General features: G+C 40.5%; 1 protein-coding gene across 2 annotated transcripts in view; it reads left to right on the top strand.

Annotated features, from left to right (window-relative positions):
- Window positions 1–22,371, top strand: part of PLCXD2 (phosphatidylinositol specific phospholipase C X domain containing 2) — a 52,526-nt gene extending 30,155 nt beyond the window's left edge. The window contains exons 2-4 of one of the 2 annotated variants that reach the window (XM_058437524.1): window positions 3,163–3,623; window positions 9,153–9,394; window positions 17,537–22,371. In XM_058437524.1, coding sequence (XP_058293507.1) covers window positions 3,163–3,623; window positions 9,153–9,394; window positions 17,537–17,591 — 758 coding nt within the window. In that variant the 3' untranslated portion in view covers window positions 17,592–22,371. Of the gene's footprint in view, window positions 1–3,162; window positions 3,624–9,152; window positions 9,395–16,034 lie in introns of both variants that reach the window. The other variant, XM_032150189.2, reaches the window with a different exon arrangement.

Here is a 22,371-nt window from a genome sequence, read left to right as displayed (position 1 = left end):
TATACAATAAATTATAGTCAATCATATTCATCCTACAATGCTGCAAAACACCAGACTTCATTCCTCCTATATAGCATAATTTTTTTTTTTTTTTTTTGAGAACAGAGTCTAGCCGTCACCCAGGCTGGAGTGCAGTGGCACCATCTCAGCTCACTGCAACCTCTGCCTCCTGGGTTCAAGTAATGCTCACGCCTCAGCCTCCCAAGTTGCTGGGACCACAGGCATGCACCACCACACCTGGCTAATTTCTGTATTTTTTTTTAGGTAGAGACAGGGTTTCATCATATTGGCCAGGCTGGTCTCAAACTCCTGACCTGAAGTGATCTGCCCACCTCAGCCTCCCAAAGTACTAGGATTACAGGCATGAGCCACCACACCCGGTCCTAGCATAATTTTGTTTCTGCTACCCAACCTTTCTATCCTACCCGCTCTGCTACACTTCCCAGTCTCTAATACCCACAGTTCTACTCTCTACTTCCATGAACTCCAAACATTTTTTGAGTTCCCACATAGAGTGACAGTATGTAATATTTATCTTTCTGCGCCTGACTTACTTTGCTGAACATAATGTCCCCAGACTTATTCATGTTGCCGTGAATGGCAGGATATCATTCTTTTTTATGGATGAATAGTATTCCAATGTGTGTTTATGCCATATTTTTTAATCCATTAATTGGTTGATGAATATTTAGGTTGATTTCATATCTTCACTATTGTGAATAGTGCTGCAGTAAACATGGGAGTACAGGTATCCTTTTGATATACAGATTTTCTTTCCTTTGGTTAAATACCTATTAATGGGGTTGCTGGATTATATGGTAGTTCTACATTTAGTTTTTTTCAGCAATCCCCATACTGTCTTCCATAATGACTGTACTACTTGACATTTCCACCAACAGTTATATACATCTCCACAGCTTCACCAGCATTTGTTATTTTTTGTCTTTTTTTTATTATAATTGCCATTGTAACTGGGCGGGGATGATACCTCATTGTGGTTTTGATTTGCATTTCCTTGATGATTAGTGACATGGAGCATTGCTTCCTATGTTTGTTGGCTATTTATATGGTGTTTTGTTTTCTTTTGTTTTGTTTTGTTTTTGAGACAGGGTCTTACTCTGACCCAGGCTGGAGTGCAGTGGTATGATGTTCATTCACTTCAGCCTCAACCTCCTGGGCTCAAGCAATCCTCCCACTTCAGCCTCCTGAGTAGCTGGGACTGCAGGTGTGCACCACCACTACTGGCTACTTTTTCTGTATTTTTTGTAGAGATAGGGTTTCACACATGTTGCCTAGGCTGGTCTCAAACTTTTGGACTCAAGTGATCCACCGGCCTCAGCCTCCTGAAGTACTGGAATCACAGTCATGAGCTACCATGCCCATCTGTGTGTCTTCTTTTTGAGAAATGTCTATTTAATTCTTTTGTCATCTTTTTAATTTGATTATTTAGTTTTTTTGCTGTTGAGTTGTTTGAATTCCTTGTATATTCTGGCTATTAGTCCTTTGTAAGATTAATAATTTGTAAATATTTTCTTCCATTCTACAGGTTGTCTTTTCACTCTTGATTGTTTCCTTTGCTAGTGTAGATACTTTTCAGTTTAATATAGTCCCATTTGTCTATTTTTGTTTCTGTTGCCTGTGTGTTTGAAGTCTTAGCTATGAAACCTTTGCCTAGACCAATGTCTTGAAGCATTTCTCCTATGTTTTCTTATAGTAAAGTTAAACAATAAAAGAAGAAAGGAACAAAGAATATACAAAGTAATTAGAAAATAATTAACAAAATGACCAGGAGTAAATCCTCATCTATCAATAATAGCCTTAAATGTAAATGGTTTAAACTCCTCAATTAAAAGATATGGACTGGCTTAATGGATTTAAAAAACAAAACAAACAAACAAACAAAAAGAAGACACAACTATATACTGCCCACAAAAACTCACTTCACCTGTAAAGGCACACGTGGACTGAAAGTGAGGGATGGGAAAAAATATTCCACACAAACAGAAACCTAAAGTGTGCAAATTAGCTATACTTATATCAGACAAAATAGACTTTAAGACAAAAAAAAAACACAGAAAGGGACAAAGAAGGTCATTATATAATGATAAACGGATCCGTTCAGCAAGAGGATATAACAATTGTAAATATATATACACCTAACACCAGAGCACCTAGATATATGAGGCAAATATTATTAGAGCTAAATGGACTCCAATAGAATAATAGTTGCAGACTTCTTCAGCATTGGACAGATGGATTATCTAGAAAGAAAATCAACAAAGAAACATCAGACTTAATCTGCACTATAGACCAAACAGTCATAACAGACATTTACAAAACATTTCATCCTATCCCTTTGTTAAGACAGAGGAACAGAATGTGCATTTGAACCATTTAATAGCAGTTTTGGCTCATTGAGGTACGAATTCAAAAAGAGGGACATACTAACTAAACTGTGTTGAGCCCATCAAAATGGTTAGCTGATCTGTCAATAAATCATTCCTACTGACTCAGACTTTTACAATAGTAAAATAATATATACAATTTTTAATATATTTTAAAAACATAAAAAGAAAGCAAGTTGGGTTTCTTGAAATTCTGCCTTTCCTAGAATTTAAATCCCTTTCTCAGCATTGTTGAGATAGACACAGTGTTTTCATACCCTCTGTTTCAATGATGGCATGAATAAAGTGGATATACCACAATGAAGCATTCTTCTGTAAGAGACACTTAAGCATTATCTCCAGTTTGTCTCTATTATGAATATTCTTTGGCAGACATCTTTGTTTTCCTGAATGTCAGAGTTTATTTCCTCAGAATAGCTTTCCTGAAATGAAATTACTGGAGCAAATTGTATGAATATTTTAAAGCCCCTATTTTCAGCATGTTTCTAAATAGCTTTGCAAAAGGTTATTTATTAATTTATCTTATGCCAGCAAAGTATATGAAAACTATAGTATTACCCCAGGCTTAACAAGCTGCTACATTACTTTTCTATGTGTTTATTTTATTCCTAGCAAGCTTGGCAAATTTTGCTACTATTCATTTGCAGTTCTAGTGTGTTATTTGGTTCTTAATTTTTTTTGTTGTTTTCTCATCAATTGGCTTATTTTTCCCAGCTCCCATCTCATCTGCTTTCCTCACCTTTATTCCTTTGTACAGGCTCACATGATTCATTCAGCTACTGGGTAGATGAAAAATCCCCAGTTGGGCCTGACCAAACCCAAGCTATCAAACGCCTCGCCAGGATCTCTTTGGTGAAGAAGCTAATGAAGAAGTGGTCTGTGACTCAGAATCTGACATTTCGAGAACAGCTGGAAGCTGGGATCCGCTACTTTGACCTGCGTGTGTCTTCCAAACCAGGGGATGCCGACCAGGAGATCTACTTCATCCATGGACTTTTTGGCATCAAGGTCTGGGATGGGCTGATGGAAATGGACTCGTTTCTTACACAGCACCCCCAAGAGATTATCTTCCTGGATTTCAACCACTTCTATGCCATGGATGAGACCCATCACAAATGCCTGGTTCTGCGGATCCAGGAGGCCTTTGGAAACAAGCTGTGCCCAGCCTGCAGTGTGGAAAGTTTGACGCTGCGAACTCTGTGGGAGAAGAACTGCCAGGTAGGAGGGAAGGAGAGATAAGCTTCCAAGAGCAAGAATTTAACTCTTCCTGCTTTTCCTGTATTGCCATCTGTAAAATCACTCAATCCAGGGCTCTTAGGCTAGAGAGTGGATTGTTTGGAATATTAAACATACGCAAACTAGTTCCTGGGCTCTAGAATAGGTTCAAGGGCTAGGGCTAACACCTGCCAAATACTTAAAGCTTGTCCAGCAAACTGTTTGACATCTAATTGACTGTTAGTGGCCTGGCCAGAACCAACCAAGGCAAAGTTGTAAAATTGGGCCAGTAGGTCATTACTGTTCTCTGTTTCCCGAGGTCCATTTTTACCTTTCTGGTTCACCTCGGGGATAGTCTGTTCCATCTTGCCTTCAACTCAATGTCAGATAATCCTGGCCAAGGTACTGACCGATTAGGAAAAGTATTAGCTGACTGAAACATAGTGATTCATCTCAGGAGTGTTAATATTATAAAAGTATTTGGGTCTTAGAGGGAGAGAGAGTTAAAGAAGGAAGAGCCTGTTGAAGGGGCTGCAGCCCGGGAGAGCATTCCGTAGTCTGCTTAAGTTGAGAAGAGCCTGCCAGCCTAGGACCATGAGGGACACGCTCAGGAAGAGGAATGTGGGCCTCAGATATATTCCACTCTGATCCTAGAGGATGAAAGTAGGATAAAAGAGCTTCAGGGAAGTGTTTAATTTACACTCTCTGGAAAAAAAAAAAAAAAAAAGATGTACCTTTCATTCAAAGTTACTCACTTGCTCAGCAGATGCATTAACCAAAACATCTTTAAGAGGCAGATATTTTTTAACTCAAGGAGGAGCTTTTAATTAAAAATAGTTTAAAGGTTATTCACTTGAAAATATTTATTAAACACCAGGTATGTGCCAAGTAACCTCTAAGGACTAGGGATAAATTAGCAAATAAAACAGACAAAGATACCTTGCCCTAATGGAGCTGTCATTCTGGTTGAGGGAGATAGATCATAGATAATAGAGATAAACATACATATATGTGTGTGTAAGTGTCTGTGTGTCACATATATACATATATGTATATTTATTCTCAGACACACATATATACATATATGTATATTTATTCTCTCTCTCCATATGTGTGTGTGTATACACACACACACACACACACACACACACGTAAAGTGTTAGAAAGTGATAAGAGCTATGGAAAACGAAAAGGTCAAGCACGGTAAGAGGGAACCAGGATTCTGTGGGTTGGAGGATTGGTTGAAATGTTTAAAAGTTGATCAGGAGAGCCTTCATTGAAAAGATGACATTTGAAGGGGTTAATCACATGCATATTTGGGGGAAGAAGAAACAGCCAGTGCAGAGGCCCAAAAGCAGGAGTGTCCCTGCCATCCTTGAGGAAAAGGAGCATGCAGTGTGGCTGGAGAGCAGGTGATGACAGAGTAGTGAGAGGAGGTCAGAGAGGTGACTGGTGATCATGTGAGCCTAGAAGGCCCTGTAAAGACGCTAGCCTTCACTCACTCTAAGCGAGGAGAGTTCTGGCACAGGATGTTGTGGCCTGACTTAGGTCTTAATAAGATCTCTCCGGTTGCAGTGCTAGGAAGAGACCAGGGCAGGGGGATCAGGCACAAGTAAGGAACCCAGTGAGACTGTTAGTGGCAAGTGGTCAGATTTTGCATCTGTCAGAAGGTAGAGCCGACAGGGTTTCCTAATGGATACGATTTGGGGTATGAAAGAACATGAGGATTCAAGGATGATTCCCAGGCTTGGCCTGAATAACTGGAAATACCAAGTTGTTTTTGCACACCCTGAGAAGTTCTAAATGTCTTCGACACCATAGAGGCTTCATGAGTTAACTCTTAGTATCTGCTAAAGTCTATCTAAACAAGTTTCTTCCCTAAGACTTTTGTAAGTAATATTTTGCTAAATATTTATCACACTTCTATCCCGTAAAAGTAAGTTTATATCTGTTCATGTCTAACTTAGAGAGACGTTTTTCCCAGTGGAATTTCTCTTTTACAATATGAGATAATAGTAACAACAACTAATGTTTATTGAACCTTTACAATGAGCTAGGTACATGGATTAACTCATTTGATCCTCTCAGTGACACCATGAGATGGGTACTTTGTTATTGTCACCATTTTACAGATGAGGAAACTGAGGTATGGAGACACTAAGCAACTCACCCAAGAGAAAACTGGGAAAATTTTAAAATCCTAGTTAGTGAGAACCAGGATTCAGTCACAAGGCTTTCTGGCTTTCCAGAGTTCCTACAGCTTCTCATGGTCTCTGAGGGGTATTTAGGCACATCGGTGTTTTTCACAACTGATGTTGTATATATTAGGCTAATGAAATACTTTGCTTTTATTAATGAGCCCCTGTAATCAGAAGATCTCAGAGAATTAGCAGAATGGGAGAAAGGGATGGAGAGCTTTGGAATTTGGGGATTCGGTAAGGTTAAATTTGAGTACAGATATAATTTTATACAGAGCCAGGATTGAGATGGGTTGACATATTGCATACTAAACTGCTTACAAATCTGCAGGAGTAAGGGATATCTTCAGGAATAAAGAATAGTGTGGGCAGTGAATTTCTAACAGTAGAGGGATGATCTATCATAGCTTTTTCAGCATGGGCTAATTTAACTGTATTATCCAACTACAAATACTTCTAAAGGTATGAAGGAAAGAGACTGTGATGATATCTCAGAAAAAGGGAGAGTGTCATCAGTTTAAATCCTAAGATCCCCCTGTGCTCCTTTCTTTCCCATGTTTTTCCTGCCACATTTCTTCTTGAAAGCTAAACAGCCTGGGCACGGTGATTCACGCCTGTAATCCCAGCACTTTGGGAGGCCGAGGCCGATCATGTGAGGTCAGGAGTTCAAAAGCAGCCTGGCCAACATGGTGAAACCCCATCTCTACTAAAAATACAAAAATTAGCTGGGCATGGTGGCATGCGCCTGTAATCCCAGCTACTTGGGAGGCAGAGACAAGAGAATCGCTTGAACCCAGGAGGCAGAGGTTTCAGGGAGCTAAGATCGTGCCATTGCCCTCCAGCCTGGCCAACCAGAGTGAAACTGCATCTCAAAAAAAATAAATAAAATAAAATAAAGCTAAACAAAGAGATTTCAAACAGAGGCACCAGTCATCCCTGCTATTGCCAGGGCAGAGTTAAACTTTAAATATTTTTCATGTAATGAGCTGCCTAACATGTAACCCCCTGCATATTTTATTACTACAATTTAGTTGAACAAGTATGCTACCATTCAGTCAAATTTCATTTACTTAACATGCAATTACATCATAGCCATAGGTATATATTTATTTGTACATTAGTGGCTACGGGTTTTGAGGGTACAATGAGTTAGAGATTTAATCTACATCTTGGAAGTATTTAGGATCTTAATAAAATGGTAAGAGTACATAACACTAGGGAATATGAAACAACTGATAAACAATTGCATGATAAAAGTGCCTCAAATGTTCTGTACTATATGAAGAAGGGGATTTTGTAATAAATCAGTTGAAAAGTAGAACGTAGCATTAAGTCTGTATCCCAGAGGTTCTAAGTAAAAGAATGACCAGAATAAGAGGAGGTCCATCAAGGAATCATTCTTGAAGGAAATGAGACTGTTAATCTGAGTCTCAAGAGAAAAACTGAACATGAACCACTGAGATAGAGGGGAGAGTATTTCAGAGGAAAACACAGCAGAGAGAGGTAGGGGGGAGGGGGGAGGCAGATGCAAAACACAGGCCCTGAGTGAGAGTCGCTGCACCTAGATCCCTATAGAGTGAGAGTTGGTTTGCAAGGCCATCCTCCCCCTGTAAACAGAAATTCTCCCTGTAACCTTTAGGGTCGGATTGCTCAAGAAGGCTCTTGAAGAAAGGCATAAAGACCCTTTTGGATAATTTGTACTTTATGCACTTTTTCCAAGGCAGAGTAAAGAATGGTACAGTCCTCTCGTTCCCTGACATGTGGCCTAGGGGCAGGCAGCAGGCCCAAGACATGTCTGGCAGGTCCTGTCACAGGGCTGCACCGCCTCCCACCTCTCCCACGGTCCACTGCACAGGACGGCTTTCCTCACAGCCCCCAGCCTTACCACCTGGCCAGTTACACCTCTACAAGGAAATCCTCCCGTTCCCCCAGGCAATCTGCTTATCATGAGCCTGTGATTAACCTCATTAACACACCCGTTTACCACAGACGTCATTAGCAGTCAGTCAGACATTACTCAAAACCATTAGAAACAGCAAGAACAGCCATTACCCGGTTCAGTGCAACCAGCCTGGTGCTCCCCAGCTCTGGGCCTTGGGGAGCAGTTAGTCAGGCACCTTAGTCATGAGCTAAATGCACACCGGAAATGAGGCTGACATCCAGAGCTCTTGTTCTTGGGTGCCAGGAGGATTACCCTCTGTGGCCAACTATCCGGGGATGGCAGTCCAGGCCTTGCGAGCATGTGCAGGGCATTCCTCCAGGAAAAGATTACTAGTGCCTAGGACAGGGAAAAATATATTCGTTTAGAAACCTTCACAGCAGAGTTCTGAATCGGGACGATCAAAATAGCAGTTTCCTATCCCACAGCTGCCTCCCAGAAACTAATTAATGCTGTGGATGTAGCTTGCTAATTATTTTCAACATCACCACCATCCTGAGCGGTCCCTGTGGAGGCCAGTTGCCACTGCGAAGTCTCCACTGACTCAAGTGGCACACTCCCCACTCTCCTGGGAAGGGCAGTTCCAGGCAGAGCCAGCACACACGATTGAAAGTCCATTTACCCACAAATTAGTTCAGTGTTTTTATTTCAACTCCAAAAGCTGTCAGTTTTGTAATTACAAGAGACATAACTTCTAGACAGCACTTGCTGCTCAGCCTGAGGTCCAAAGCTTCCCCGGGGGATATGAGGGTAGAATTTAAGAAGTCTTTAAATTTGGATGGGAAAAAAATTACATGTTCATTTTTACTAAAATTGAACTGAAAATTAGTATACCCATAGATTATAAGGGCAGGCGGTGACCCACAGCAATCTTAGCCCTGCCTGATATTTATCTCCCTAGATGCGTCCATCTCACATTTTGGTTATCGCAGATATCTGAGATACCACTTATGCTTATCACTAACTCACAGTTATGGGACTTATTAGACTTAAAACAAAATATTTTTATTGAATGCGTTTAACATGCAGCACATACATTAATTTATTACAAACTTATTTAATATATTGATTGCTATATTTCCATATCATAGATTTTTTTTGTAATCCTGTATATTTTATGCATTCATTTAAAATGTAATTCTGAGAAAGGGGTCCATGATTTTAATATACTTCCAAAGGTATTTATGCCGAAAAAATTAAGAATTTTTGAGTCAGACATATGGCAAGTGCTCTGTAAATCTTTGCTGATTTCCTAAAAATATATATTAAACAGTTTTGACATTCCACATATGATTATATTTTCTTGCCTTTTTCCTAGCAGTCCGTGTAAAACAAAGGAGTTAACATTCAGCATTTTTATGGATTGCTTTCCTTTTTGTGTTTTGAATATTTCAGGTTCTTATTTTCTACCACTGTCCCTTCTACAAGCAGTACCCCTTCCTGTGGCCAGGAAAGAAGATTCCAGCACCCTGGGCAAACACCACAAGTGTGCACAAACTAATCCTCTTCTTGGAGACCACTCTGAGTGAGCGGGCCCCTCGGGGCTCCTTCCATGTCTCCCAAGCGATCCTCACCCCCAGAGTGAAGACCATCGCCCGGGGCTTGGTTGGAGGCCTCAAGAACACGCTGGTTCATAGGTAAGAATTTGCTTCCACCCCACAAGGAAAGCTTTTTAAAAAATAAGTATTTTGATTCTATTCTGAGTAAATCGCAATAAAGCCATGTAGTCTGAGGATTTAGAAAAACAACAAAACAAGCAAAAAACTTTATATTCGAGAAAACCATGCAGTTGAGGTGGATTGTATTAACAAAGGATCTCTAAACACTTTGTTCATAAGTACACATCATACCATAAATACTGTACTCTCCAAATTTTGCTATAAGGCAAAGTACATTGAGCCAACACCATGTCTGTTCACTCCTGGCACCTGGCCACATGGGGTCCTGCCTGTGCCTCGCAGCTGACTCAGGCACTCATTTAAGAAGCATTCAATATAGGCCGCTGTCCTAGGTGCTAAGGATTCAGAGCTGGCCCTTCAAGAATTTGTTCTCCTTTCCATGGTGACCATGAGTCACTGAAGAAGTAGCTTAGGATGCCACCCACCATGCCCATGCTGTAGCTTCAAATACTTCCTCAGGGCAGAATTGAGCCTGGCTGTACAATTAGGTAGGAGAAGCTTCAGTAATTTTATATCAGATGGTGTTCCTTATCCTGGACACCAATGAATGATAAATGTTCTCAAGAGAAAGGATGGTTTATTTGTATGCGTGTTTATGTGCACACATATATGTGAGTGTGGGTATGTATGTGTCTATGTACCTGTACATGTGTATATGTGTATGTATATGTATAAAAGGAATGTTATAAATACATTTGGATAACAGGGAATCCCTTGCAATCCAAGCTAAGGAAGCTAATACGTTTGGGTAGCAAAAGATATTTACAAGAATCAGTTTGGTCCCTGAGTTTCAGGTTGATGAGCAGAGTTCAGATAATGAAAGATTCATCCAAAAACATGTTTCTATTTATTTGGTCCTGAGTTTAGGTAACATGAGTTCAGATAACAGGAGTTCACCTAGCAGGAGTTTAGATAGCAGGACTAGATTTTTCTTTCTTGGTGAGAGCTCCTGATTATGTCAACCGTGGACAAAACCAGAAAGTCTTTTCTGTGTGGCTTTACTAAGTCTTGACTGAATTCATTATGCTGAACTTGGAAAAGTGAATTTTATAAACCGGCACTATATCTCTTTGAAAGATCCCGAATTAGAAGCTTTATTGTTTTAATAATATATGTTTGTGTATGCACACTGTTTTCCTCATGCCTCTGGTATATTTGTAGATCAACATTATTTATATATTCATTTAACAAACATTGAGTATGTAGGAAGAGCTAGGTACAAAGATTCAAGGTGAATAATATACTGTCTGCTGTCAAGGAACTCACAGTCTAGCAGCAGAAACTGGCATGAAAATTTCTATAAAGCAATGTGAAATACCACTGTGAAGAAGTCTGTGCAGAGAGCCATACTAATAAGGGAGAGGGAGTATTTAAAAAACTAAGGATAAGTTATATCTGTATACCATATACTGAATATCAAATGCCTTTTTACAGATGATTTCATTTGATCCTTAAATCAAGTCAGCCTCTAGGACGGCACATTGTCTACAGCATATTATCATCCCCTCTTTAGATGGGATTCAGGGAGCTTAAGTGACCCCAATCCATACAGCCAGTAAAAGTCAAGAAGACCTCTCAGACTCTGGCCTTCTGATCGTTAGACCACTGCCCTTTTCAGCTTTGGACACTGACTTGGGTACTGCATATTTTCGTGCTTATTCTTTTCTGTTCCACAGGCCTGCAGTTGTCTTATTAGTACCTGAATCTGGTAATATCTCACAGGTTACGACTGGTAACCCACAATGTCACAAAGCTTTTCATACCTGTACATTCCTAAAACTTTAATCTGGCTGCAAGTGAAACATTGGCTCTTTCCTTTATGATGAGAGATAATGATGTTGGCATGCGCCCAAAGCCAAGGGATCCTACTATGCCAGAGCCCTTGCACTACTGGTAGCAAGCCGATGTCCCCAAGCTTGGAAAGATACTTTCTTTGTCATCTCGCCCCCTGCCGGCCGTAAGAATATTGCAAGTATGCATCATGCATTCCTAGCCCTGCACATCAACTGAAGGAGGAAAATATAGCTCTGGTTGAGTTTGTTCCAAAAGGCCAGTGCAGAGTGTGGCTGTCATTTCCTCTGGGCTGTTGAACAAACATAGGACCTTCCCCTGTGTGCCAACACCCAGAGGGTCTGTCCTAACAACTGGTCGCTGGCACTGGTGGTCAGCTCAAACCAAGAAGAAAAAGACATGTATTTTCTTACAAATGTAGAGGTGGTTTCTCGGCAGGGATTTAACCCCCTAACTCTTCGATAAACTTTGGAACCAAGATCTTGTTCATTTTGGTTCAGCACCGTAGAAGGAAGCCACAAGAAATATAGCCATTTGACTTAATTTCCATGGTTGTTTCTCCCAGACTTATAGAAACCTGAAATTCAGGTTCATGTCACTCCCACTGAAATCAAATGAAATGCTTTGCCTAAGCCTCAGGACAGAGCATCCATGAACTCTAGAAGGAAACATGGACTGAAATCAGAAGGCCTGAGAGTGCAGCCTGACATACTCCCTGTTCTAGAGTGCACTGTGTTGTGCCCCGTCCCATCCCCGCCATCCCCAAGTTCACATATTGAAGTCCCAACTCCCAGTTACCTCAGAATGTGGCTACATTTGCAGATACGGCCTTTAAAGAGGTAATTAAGTCGAAACGAGGATGTTAGGATGGGCCCTAATCCAGTCTAGCTGGTATCCTTAAAAGAAAAGAAATTTAGACACACAAAGAGACACCACAGATATGTGTTCACAGAGAAAAGGCCATGTGAGAATGCAATAAGAAGGCGGCTGTCTGCAAGCCAAGGACAGAGGCCTCAGGAGAAACGAAATCTGGCGACACTTTGATCTTGGATATCCAACTTCTAAAACATCTTGGATGTCCAACTTCTAAAATACATTTCTGTCATTGAAGCCAACCAGTATGTGGTATTTTGTTATGGTAGCCCTAGCAAACCAATGCAGTCCCTGAGCAGCAGGGTGGCCTTGGACAAGTTTTCTGAGGTCTCTGAGCTGTGGTTTTCTCACCAGTTAAACAGGATTAATAATACCTCATCAGATTGTAGCCTTAACATGAAAATGCCAGCTACAGTGGCTGGCAGAAAATAGACATGCCATCCCTATTTGTAAAGACACCCAGAAACACTATGGACCACCCTTGTTCCCAGCTGGGCCCCAAGGTCAAAGGGAAGTTTTTAACCTCCTGCTCTGCCATCCATGGGAACTGTTGCCTCACGGGCCTGTCAGCACTGTCAGGTTCAGCCTTTTGCACAGATCCCTTGTCCTGGTAAATACCAAGAGCTGACAAAATAAAGCGGCTCCTCTTCACTGTGGGTTCTGCATTTCCCCTTCCTCGTACTTAATCCTAATTATTTGATCCTTGCCTTGGAGAAGGTTGACACATGCTACCCGAAGCTGACACAGAGTTCTTTGTCACCGGAAACCACAAGTACATACCTTTCACTGCATTTCTCTGCTCAGGCTCCAGGGATCCTCCAAGGTGAGGAGGCTCTCGCTGCAGTGACTGGAGTTGCCCCAAGCCTTCAAGGCTCATTTCCCTGTGAAGACCAGCAGAGGGTGCCTGCACCTCATACTTCAACACTGACTCAGGCTTTTAAAACGAAGTCTTGAACCTATCAGGCTCACTACTGCTGTGTCCTCGGTGTGCGTCCCTGTGTATCTTTGGTCTATCTTTAAGGAAGTGTGTATTTGCAGTTTCTCCCTTCCAAACCACAACATGTTGTCACGTAAGCAGGAGGATGTGACCTCTGTAAGGTGTAGTTTCTTACTGCCAGCCACCAAACATTTCTACCTCACACTCTTCCAGTTATGATTCCTTCCCTTTTTTTTTTATCAGACTTACCATATCACAGAAACTCTTCTAAACACTTTACATGTATTATTTTGTTTAATTCCCCAAAAATCTGTATGAAGCATTATTATTATCACTCTTCAGGAGTCCCTGTTCAAAATGGAAGTACCCCTGGGAGGGCAATCTATTAAGTCGTAATCAGCTATTAATATAAAAATTTAGGCCAGGCGCAGTGGCTCACACCTGTAATCCCAGCACTTTGGGAGGCCAAGGCAGGCGGATCACCAGGTCAGGAGATCGAGACCATCCTGGCTGACACGGTAAAGCCCCATCTCTACTAAAAATGCAAAAAATTAGCCGGGCGTGGTGGCGGGCGCCTGTAGTCCCAGCTACTCGGGAGGCTGAGGCAGGAGAATGGCGTGAACCCGGGAGACGGAGCTTGCAGTGAGCCGAGATCACGCCACTGCACTCCAGCCTGTCCGGATATGGGGCAGAGGAAGACTCCATCTCAAAAAAAATGATAGATGATAGATAGATGATAGATAGATAGATAGATAGATAGATGATAGATAGATAGATAGATAGATGATAGATAGATAGATAGATAGATAGATTGATTGATGATATGTGTTTTAGCCCGTGGCTGATTGTAGAGTCCACTGAAAGAGGGAGGAGACCCAGGACTGATTATAGTTGTTATGGTAAGAGAAAAAGAAAGAGGAGGACAAAATGCTACCAAGGCCTGAACAAGGTTGTCTGAAAAACTGAGAAGTCAAGATATGTGTTGAAAGAAGGGCAGGCAGCATCAAGGGAGAGTTTCTTCTGTCTTCCTTAAAGCATTCTCAGCCTACTGAGTGTGTATTGAGCTGTTTTTACTATGATGTAAACTGTGAGTACACTTTATTGCTTTCTTCTCTATGCTGCCTGTGGTAGTTTACACTTACTACTAATGCAGAAATTATCACATTGAATTTTCATTATTCCTTTATGTCACTAAATAACTGGCTGTCACCTAGGAAGCCTTTGATTAATAAAATGAGACTGAAAGACCATTAATGAGACAACTGATTAAGTATTGGTCTATTAAGAAGCCACACTTAGTGATCGAATAACTGTATATCCATATGAAAAATGTAAGCCTTGACCTCCTACTTTATACCATATACAAAAATCAATTTGAGATGGTTCTTAGAGCTAAACCTAAAAGCTAAAAACCATAAAGCTTTTAGAATAAAACATAGGATATGTTTGTAAATTTGGAGTGGACTGAAGTTGTTCTTAGATCCCAGAAGCAATAAAAGAAAAAAATGGACAAATTAGGATCTATAAAACTTAAGGAATTCAGCTCATCAAAATATGTCACTGAGAAAACTGACAGAAAAGCTATAGGCTAGGAGAAAATATTCACAAAATATATCTGACAAAAGACCAGTATCTAGGCTATATAAGTAACTTCTACAACTCAACAGTTTTTTAAAAGAAAATGAAAAAATTAGTAAAAGAATTGAACAGATAACAGTTTTACTCATAATATCCAAAAAACTGGCAATAGCCCAAGTGTCCATCCAGCCAGTGTAGGAAAATGGATAAACAAACTGCAGTATAGACATACAATGGAATTCTCTGCATTGATTTTAAAAGGCAACAAACCACTGATACATGCAGCAACGTGGATGAATTTCAGAACAATTATGCCAAGTGGAAGAAAACTCACATGAAATACATTTTTCATGGCTTATATGAAGTTTTAAAACACACAAATCTAATCTACAGTGGAAAAAAAATCAGTATAGCTGTTGCCTCTGGTTGGATGGGGCAGGTGTTGATGAGGAAGGGGCTTGCAGGAACTTTCTGGAGTACCAGTTATGTTCTAGATCTTGATATGAGTTTGAATTATGTGTACGTATTTGTCAAAACTCAGCAAGTGTACCATTAAGATTTGTGAATTTTATTGAGTGTAAATTTTATATTAAAAGAAGAACAAATTAAAAACAGATATTGAACTCCAGTTAATCATATGCATGCTGAAGTAATTAGGGAATGTGTAGATGCTTGCAGTTGGAATATGTCAAAAATACAAGATGGATTGATGGAAGGATAGTGACAGATTGATGGATAGATATGTGGTAAGCAAGTATAGTTAATGGTGGGATCTAGGTGGTGGATATATTTGCTGCAAAATTCTTTCAACGTTGCCATATGTTTGAATATTTTCATGATTTAAAAAAAGTAAAGAACCCATTAAAGCTGAGGCTCTTGGTCTTAGTTTTTCTTTTTCTTTTTCTTTTTTTTTTTTTTTTTTAAGACAGAGTCTTACTCTGTCACCCAAACTGGAGTGCAGCTCTTGGCTCACCGCAGCCTCAACCTCCCAGGCTCAGGTGATTACCCCTCCTCAGAGACAGGGTTTCACCATGTTTCCCAGGCTGATCTCAAACTCCTGGATTCAAATGATCCACTCGCCTTGGCCTCCCAAAGTGCCGGGATTACAGGCGTGAGCCACTGCACTTGGCCTGATCTTAGTTTTTCAAGTTCCTATTGACATGGTATCTCTTTGATGCTTGAAGAAAATAATCTCCTCTTCCAGCAGGGAAACCCTGGAAAGTGTAATTTTCTAATGGAATAGAGACTACTTCATCCCTGAAGGAGATATAAAGCTTAAATGGAAATACCTCTGAAAGCTTGTGCTCATATTAACATACTTTTATAATATTAAGGGAAATGTTTTATGCCCATGTCTGGAGAAGTCCCTCTAAGCTGTACTGTATCCACTCTCTTCCTCCAACACTTTCCTGTGTATAGGAATCTTCCTGCCATCCTGGACTGGGTGAAAACTCAGAAGCCTGGAGCCATGGGTGTCAACATCATCACATCTGACTTCGTGGACCTGGTGGACTTTGCTGCGACTGTCATCAAGTTGAATGACCTCCTACAGGAGGACACAGCTCTGGCTAAATGCTGATTTAATTTTTAATTTAACGTTAATATTGAATTTGTTGATCCAGGGTAGAGTTCTAAAGGATGTCCTGTTAGGATGGCCCCTGGGGCAGTGATGGTGAAGTAAGAGGAAGATGGGTTTTTTTTCTCCCTTCCTCACAGGGCCATTTAGATAAAATTACAGGGCTATTAATTGCATTTTTCCCAAATGAGACTTTTTTTTAGAACTTAAGTCCAAGGGAAGAAAGCATGCTTCATGTGACCAAGGTCAGGACCTCCCCAGTGGCTTTTGGTGGTTAACGGAATTTGGAAATAGGATCTCTAGGACCCACTGGGGTATTGAGTGTTCCCCTAATTGGCCCAGCTCCCTATTGTCTTCTGGAGTGTTGTGTTTGAGCTGGTGAGAAAGTTGAACCAGAAACACATTCCTGGTGAAAAAGACTGGCTCATTGCAGGTGTGGACCACCATCTGGGGTTGGATCTAACATCAACCAGGGGCTCTGAGGGGGAAAAGAGCCAAGCACCAGTTCTCTCTAGGATTGTTGGATGTCACCACTTTTCTGAGAGAGTAGGACTCATTTATCACTAAGATGTTTCAAACACAAGCTGTTCTTCCATAGCGTTTACTGGTAACTGGTCACCTTCATTCTTCAGATAAACAGTGCATACAACCCTCAGTATCAGAAATATGCTTCCCAGTTTTAAAACTTGGATTCCTTTCTATTTCTTTTGGCCCCTTCTTAAAAGTGAGAAGAAAAATGATGGGAGATCTTTTTAGTGTGGGGCCCAACAAGAGATAGATATGCATGTTTGCTGCATGCCAGATATCTTTAATTCTACAGCTTTTTCCAGAATGGCTGCCAGGTAGAGCACCTGCATCATTTTGGCAAAGTCCTCTTTGGAGTGGGGTCTTCAAGCCTGATCTTGGAATTGCGTTTTATTATTGTCTGCCTAGGACTCAGGTCTGCGCTGTGGGACACAACGTTAAGTGGAAGGCACCTTATCCATGGCACCATGGAAGCAGGCGCAGGATGCATGGGAAAGTGCAATGGCATTAAAGGAGGAAGCTCCAAGTGGATTTGGAGCCATTCTGTAACTCCTTGAAAACAAGACTACCTCGGGGATATTTAGGATGACTTGTGTGTCACCAAGTGAGAAATACCTAGTGTTGGAACATTTCCAGTCCTTCTCTTGATGGTTCTACTTTCTGCAGGTTGTTTTGAGCCTACTAATCACTACTGCATGAGGGCTTTGAAACTCAAGAGGGGATTTTTTTATTATTCATAAGAGGTGCTTATCTATAAAGAGCCCTCTTGTGTTTTGATTGACTTATTTATTTATTTATTTATTTATTTATTTATTTATAGATTAAATATCTGCCATGCTTCTTACATCAAGAGCACTCACACAGGAGCTTATTGAACTTTTCTTACCCAGGATAGATGCTGCTATGGTCTCTCTCCTGAACAGGACCACGCATCTCAGGGCTGTGAGTGACCCCTGACTCTGCTGTTCATGTCCTGGCTCCCCCAGTCCTCCTGGGGACAGTATACATGTGTGGATGTGGTCTAGATCTGAGAAGTCACTACCAAGCCATGCCCATGAACGAAGATAAAATGGGTCGTGAAGAACTATTAGTTCATAAGTAGAGCCTCCGGAAGAGTGTTGAAAAGAAAGGCCCTAGAAAGAAAACTAGGCATGGAAATCTGTGCACTTTGCTGCTCCTCAGCACCATCTGAGAATCCCTACGGAAGTGGCAGCTTCTGGATTCTTGAGAAGGAAATATAAACATGGAGTCCCGAATGGATGTATGCATTTATAAAGATTGTCAGACTCTTCTTCCAGCAGTTTCCTGTTTCTGTCTTTTGATGCCCATAGATGGATTTTGCATGTTGCTTGCAGAGAGGGGTGTCTTAGGTGAGGTACTAAAAGCACATGCACACCCCTAACTCTTGGTCTTCCACTCTATACTTTCTGTAAAACAATTTAAGCCCTGGCTTTTAGCTTGCACCCTTGAGGAGGTCATAATGGAAATGCCTCTGGGAAAATCTGGTTGAACTTTACTTTTTTTGCATTTAAACCCCTCCCCAAAGGGTTTTCTGGGATAACGTCAAATTCTGTAGGACCTTCTCTGGATAAGAGTAAGTAAGTGTGTTCCCTCGCTTTCTAAACTTTCCTTCAATTCTGATGCTAAATGCTAATGACAAGCTCTGAAATCCCTGGTCTACCCTCAGGGTTTTATTTTTGTTGTTGTCGTTTCATTTTGCTTTTGTTTTTAATTTTTGGTCAGTTGCTAGGGGCTAGATCATTTCCCTACTTTTTACCCTTTGTTACTTGGCAAAGAGATAAGGAGGCAAGAGGAGAATTACTGTTCTCTGTTTTATTTGAGCCTCGGCTTTGTCCAGGTGTTTGGTGCTATGAGGCCAGGTGTGTTGACAAGTATCTATACAGGATGCCAGTAACACCCAAGGGCTGCTGACTGTTCCATGAAATGTTTACATGATTTTGTCCTTTAGTTCTTAAATATATGGTTGCACTTCACTTGGGTTGTAACATTTAAGTGCACCTCAGTGTTTGCATGATAAATGTCATCAAGCATGACACAAAAGCCCAGAAAACTGTACCAAGGTTGCATGCACGGAGTCCTGCTCTGCGTGGTGCGTGCAGGTGCTCGCTCCTTCATGCTGCTTGGAGCTGCCAGCCTTGCTTGCAATTTGAAAGTCTGCACAAGAGTTCTGGGAGATAGGAGGATTATTTACAGTTTTCCCTTGATAAACACCCTTGCATCAGCAGAATCTCTGCCTCGAGAAAAAGTTGCTTAACATATTGTAAAGCATGTGTGCCTTCTGCTCCTTGACCATGAGACCAGACAGGAGAACTCAGGCATGTGGGACAGAGGGAAAACAGATTTTAGGTTCATGACTCATTCTGCAACTGCCAACAATAAAATAGTGACCCAACCACATCACTTAATATCACAAGTTCTGGAGACCTTTCAGATCAAAACAAAGCTCTCATACTTGCTCAGAACTAACTTCAAGATCAACTAAGAAGCTACTTGATTGAGCCAAAGAGGACTTTAGTTTCACAGAATTTGAGGTCATATTTATTCTGAAATGTAACTGAGCTATTCATGAGCTCCCTGGACCATTTCCCACACAGCCACATTTCCATGGCTTTGTGGCAAAGGGGACCATCAAAGGTTTTAGTTCGGTTAGAGTAGTGTTTACAGGCTTGAACTTTGAACCTTTTAGAGATACCACCATGATTTCATGGATACAGAAGGATTGGAGAGAAAGGTCAAGATGGACTTAATGGAAGGGAATAAGTTACTGAAGATTAAATTTTAGTGGCAGACCTCCAAGAGGGTCATGCCAAAAAAAGTTTTTATATTTGCTGTATTAAACTCAATAGTAATTACGTTTAGTCATTTTCCTTAGCACTGAATCTAAACCCTGAATTACTGAGAGCAGTTAAGCCACAGTCCCAGGATTTTATTATAAACTCAAAGAAAAGCACAAAATCTGAGCCCAGGTAATGATCCATCTTAGGAATCCTAGTTCTTTTTACATGATCTCATATTCGTCCAAAAAAAATGTTTCTTCTCAATAAGACAATGTGGTAGATTATTCTGGAATTAAATGCAGTTTTATGGCATGTTGGGACTTTCCATCTCTCGTTTTGAGAATCTTGCCATGAAAAAGTGCTTCCCAATGAGACATTACTACCTCCCAGCTAGGAGGCTTAGCACAAATCTAAAGGTGGAGCAACAGAAGAAATTCAGATGGAAATGAAACTACTTCTTCCTGGGAAGTAAAAGAGCTACACGAAACCAGTCCATCCTGCAGATTTAGTTCATGCCACAGTTGAAGTTTGTGTGATGTTTCTTAGTAGCTAATTTCAAATTTTTACTCTTAGATTCTAAGAAACAGAGTGGGCTAATGATTGGAGCACAGCCATGAGACCCCACTCCGTTAGTTGAGCATGTGATCCTGTGCTAAATCTTTCTTGGTTCCTTCATCTTTCAAGATGCTGTCTGCTACTTTAGCGCTGACTGATTTGCAAATCTTGGTTGATTAGCTCCCCAAAACATAAGGTCCCTAATGATTAGATTAAATGCCTTATACTCAGGGGGTGTGCAGATGTGCTGTTCTTCCTTCTGTGTCTTGGGTGGAAAAGCTGCTTGGGCTTATTTCCCAACAGTGTGATGTAGGATGGCAGAACTTATCTAGGAATGGCACCTTTGATGATCCATATAATGAAATGTGTAGAGCTTAAAGAAATCTGCCAACATGTATGTGGACTCTTGAGAGGTGGGCTTTCCCAATACATGCTAAGTAGACTTGTTATGCCAAGAGGAAGTGAATAGAAATGATAGCATCAAATATCCAAACTGACAGGAAGTTTGTTTTGCATAGCATAGAACATGGTTGTCTTCTGAGTTCCACTAATGTTCCAGGATATCTTGGCCCTCTGCCTCAGGCTGCTCCCTGGTGTTTGGCACCATAATGTTGTCACTTACAACCATTGCCTTGGGACACACAGAGTGAACTGCTTGAGTGATAAGTAATTTAGCTAGAAACTTTACCCTTAATTTCAAATGATACCAAACAGCTCATTACTATCCCAAGGGATGCTCTCCATAGCTTCTGGATTCCCCAGTTTCCTTCTAAAAACAGGGACACCAATAGCACTATAACCCTGAACAGGCCCTAACCCAGAAGAATACACCACAAAATACGATTGATTTTCTCAAAATATCACAGACACTATACAAATAATTCAAGAAAACTCTTTCTACCCTGCAGTGGATATAGTGTTCCATTATATTCTCCAACAAAACTTTTTAGGACTTTTCAAACTCATTTCTAAGCCAAATAGTTTATTTAAATATTTACCCTTATATTTGGGGGGAATTCAGGCTCGCCATTTGCCGAGGCAAGCCCATGAGCAGTCTAGAGGCATATTCTGTGTCATTCCTTCCCGTCTCCTTCATAGAATACTACTTTTTCCTTTTGTCTCCTGGCCATTCTCCATCATCTGCTGATTATTGCTAACCACAGGATGCTGGCAAAGCTTACAGTGATAGGCACATGTGTTCAGTGATGTCCAATACATGCTTATCACAGTGGTTATTGCTTCTTACTCTTTTCAAATGCATTATTCTACCCCTCAGCCTACATCCAATCATTAGAACTATACCCGATTGGAGCCCAGAACTTGGGACCAATACTTAATTCAAATAGCAGGGGCTTGCTCACAAACATTAAGCCCGACAAGAAGCACAGCACTTTGAAAAGTCAAATAGGCCTTTGGTAGCTCTGTACATTTGCAATTTTACATTTGTTATTAGTTTATAGCACTAATAACACTTCAGTCGTGAATCTATAGTCTCAATATGATAAATCTTAGAACATGTTCTAGAAATAGTGGTACCTTGCTGCTATTATACTTAGTAACTTATACCCCAATATAATAATAAGTATTAAACACAGATTGTGTATGCATTCTTTGTGTGTATATGCCAACTGTACTACTTAACCTCACTGATCAGCAATTAGAAAAATACACAGATTGTCATAGTGAAAATAAGTCTTGGTCAATTCGGATGATACGTGAACCTGATAAATGCTCTAATAGATATGCTATTTTGTCCTGTATTGCTTGTTTTACAGTATGGTGCATGTTGTTTGCTAAGTAAAATGATAATAATAATAAAGTATACCAGTTTTAAGGTTAGAATTATAATTTTGCACATATGCTTCTTGATATTCTGAAATGTATTCTGTGGCTTAATTGTCTTATTCATACACATTTCACTTGGCTTTTTACCCCTAGGAAATAATTGCCCAAGTATATATCTTGCCTTCTTTCTTGTAACCTTGAGTAAACTGCTTACTTCAATTTACAACACTGTAAAGCCAGAATACCTCATTTTAACAGTGAAAAAAAAATATGATGACCTGATGTGTTCTCTTGTATTTGATCTGAACTACCTAAATAGGCTTAACCCTAATAATAAATATACAATATTGGCAGGCATTTTTCCTTTGTTTGGATGAACATTTTGTTATTGGTCCACTTCTAATTTTGTTTTAAAGAGTTATAAACTCAGTGTCAATAAAACATCTTGTTATATAATATTGGACAAAAACCCTCTCGAGCATGTCTGACACATATTTGGATTAAGTAAATGTGCTTG

The sequence above is a fragment of the Hylobates moloch genome, unplaced genomic scaffold (assembly GCF_009828535.3).
Source record: "Hylobates moloch isolate HMO894 unplaced genomic scaffold, HMol_V3 SCAFFOLD_4, whole genome shotgun sequence".
Taxonomy (NCBI): Eukaryota; Metazoa; Chordata; class Mammalia; order Primates; family Hylobatidae; genus Hylobates; species Hylobates moloch.
Note: the sequence above shows the minus strand (reverse complement) of the source record. Positions and strands in the feature narration are given on the sequence as shown.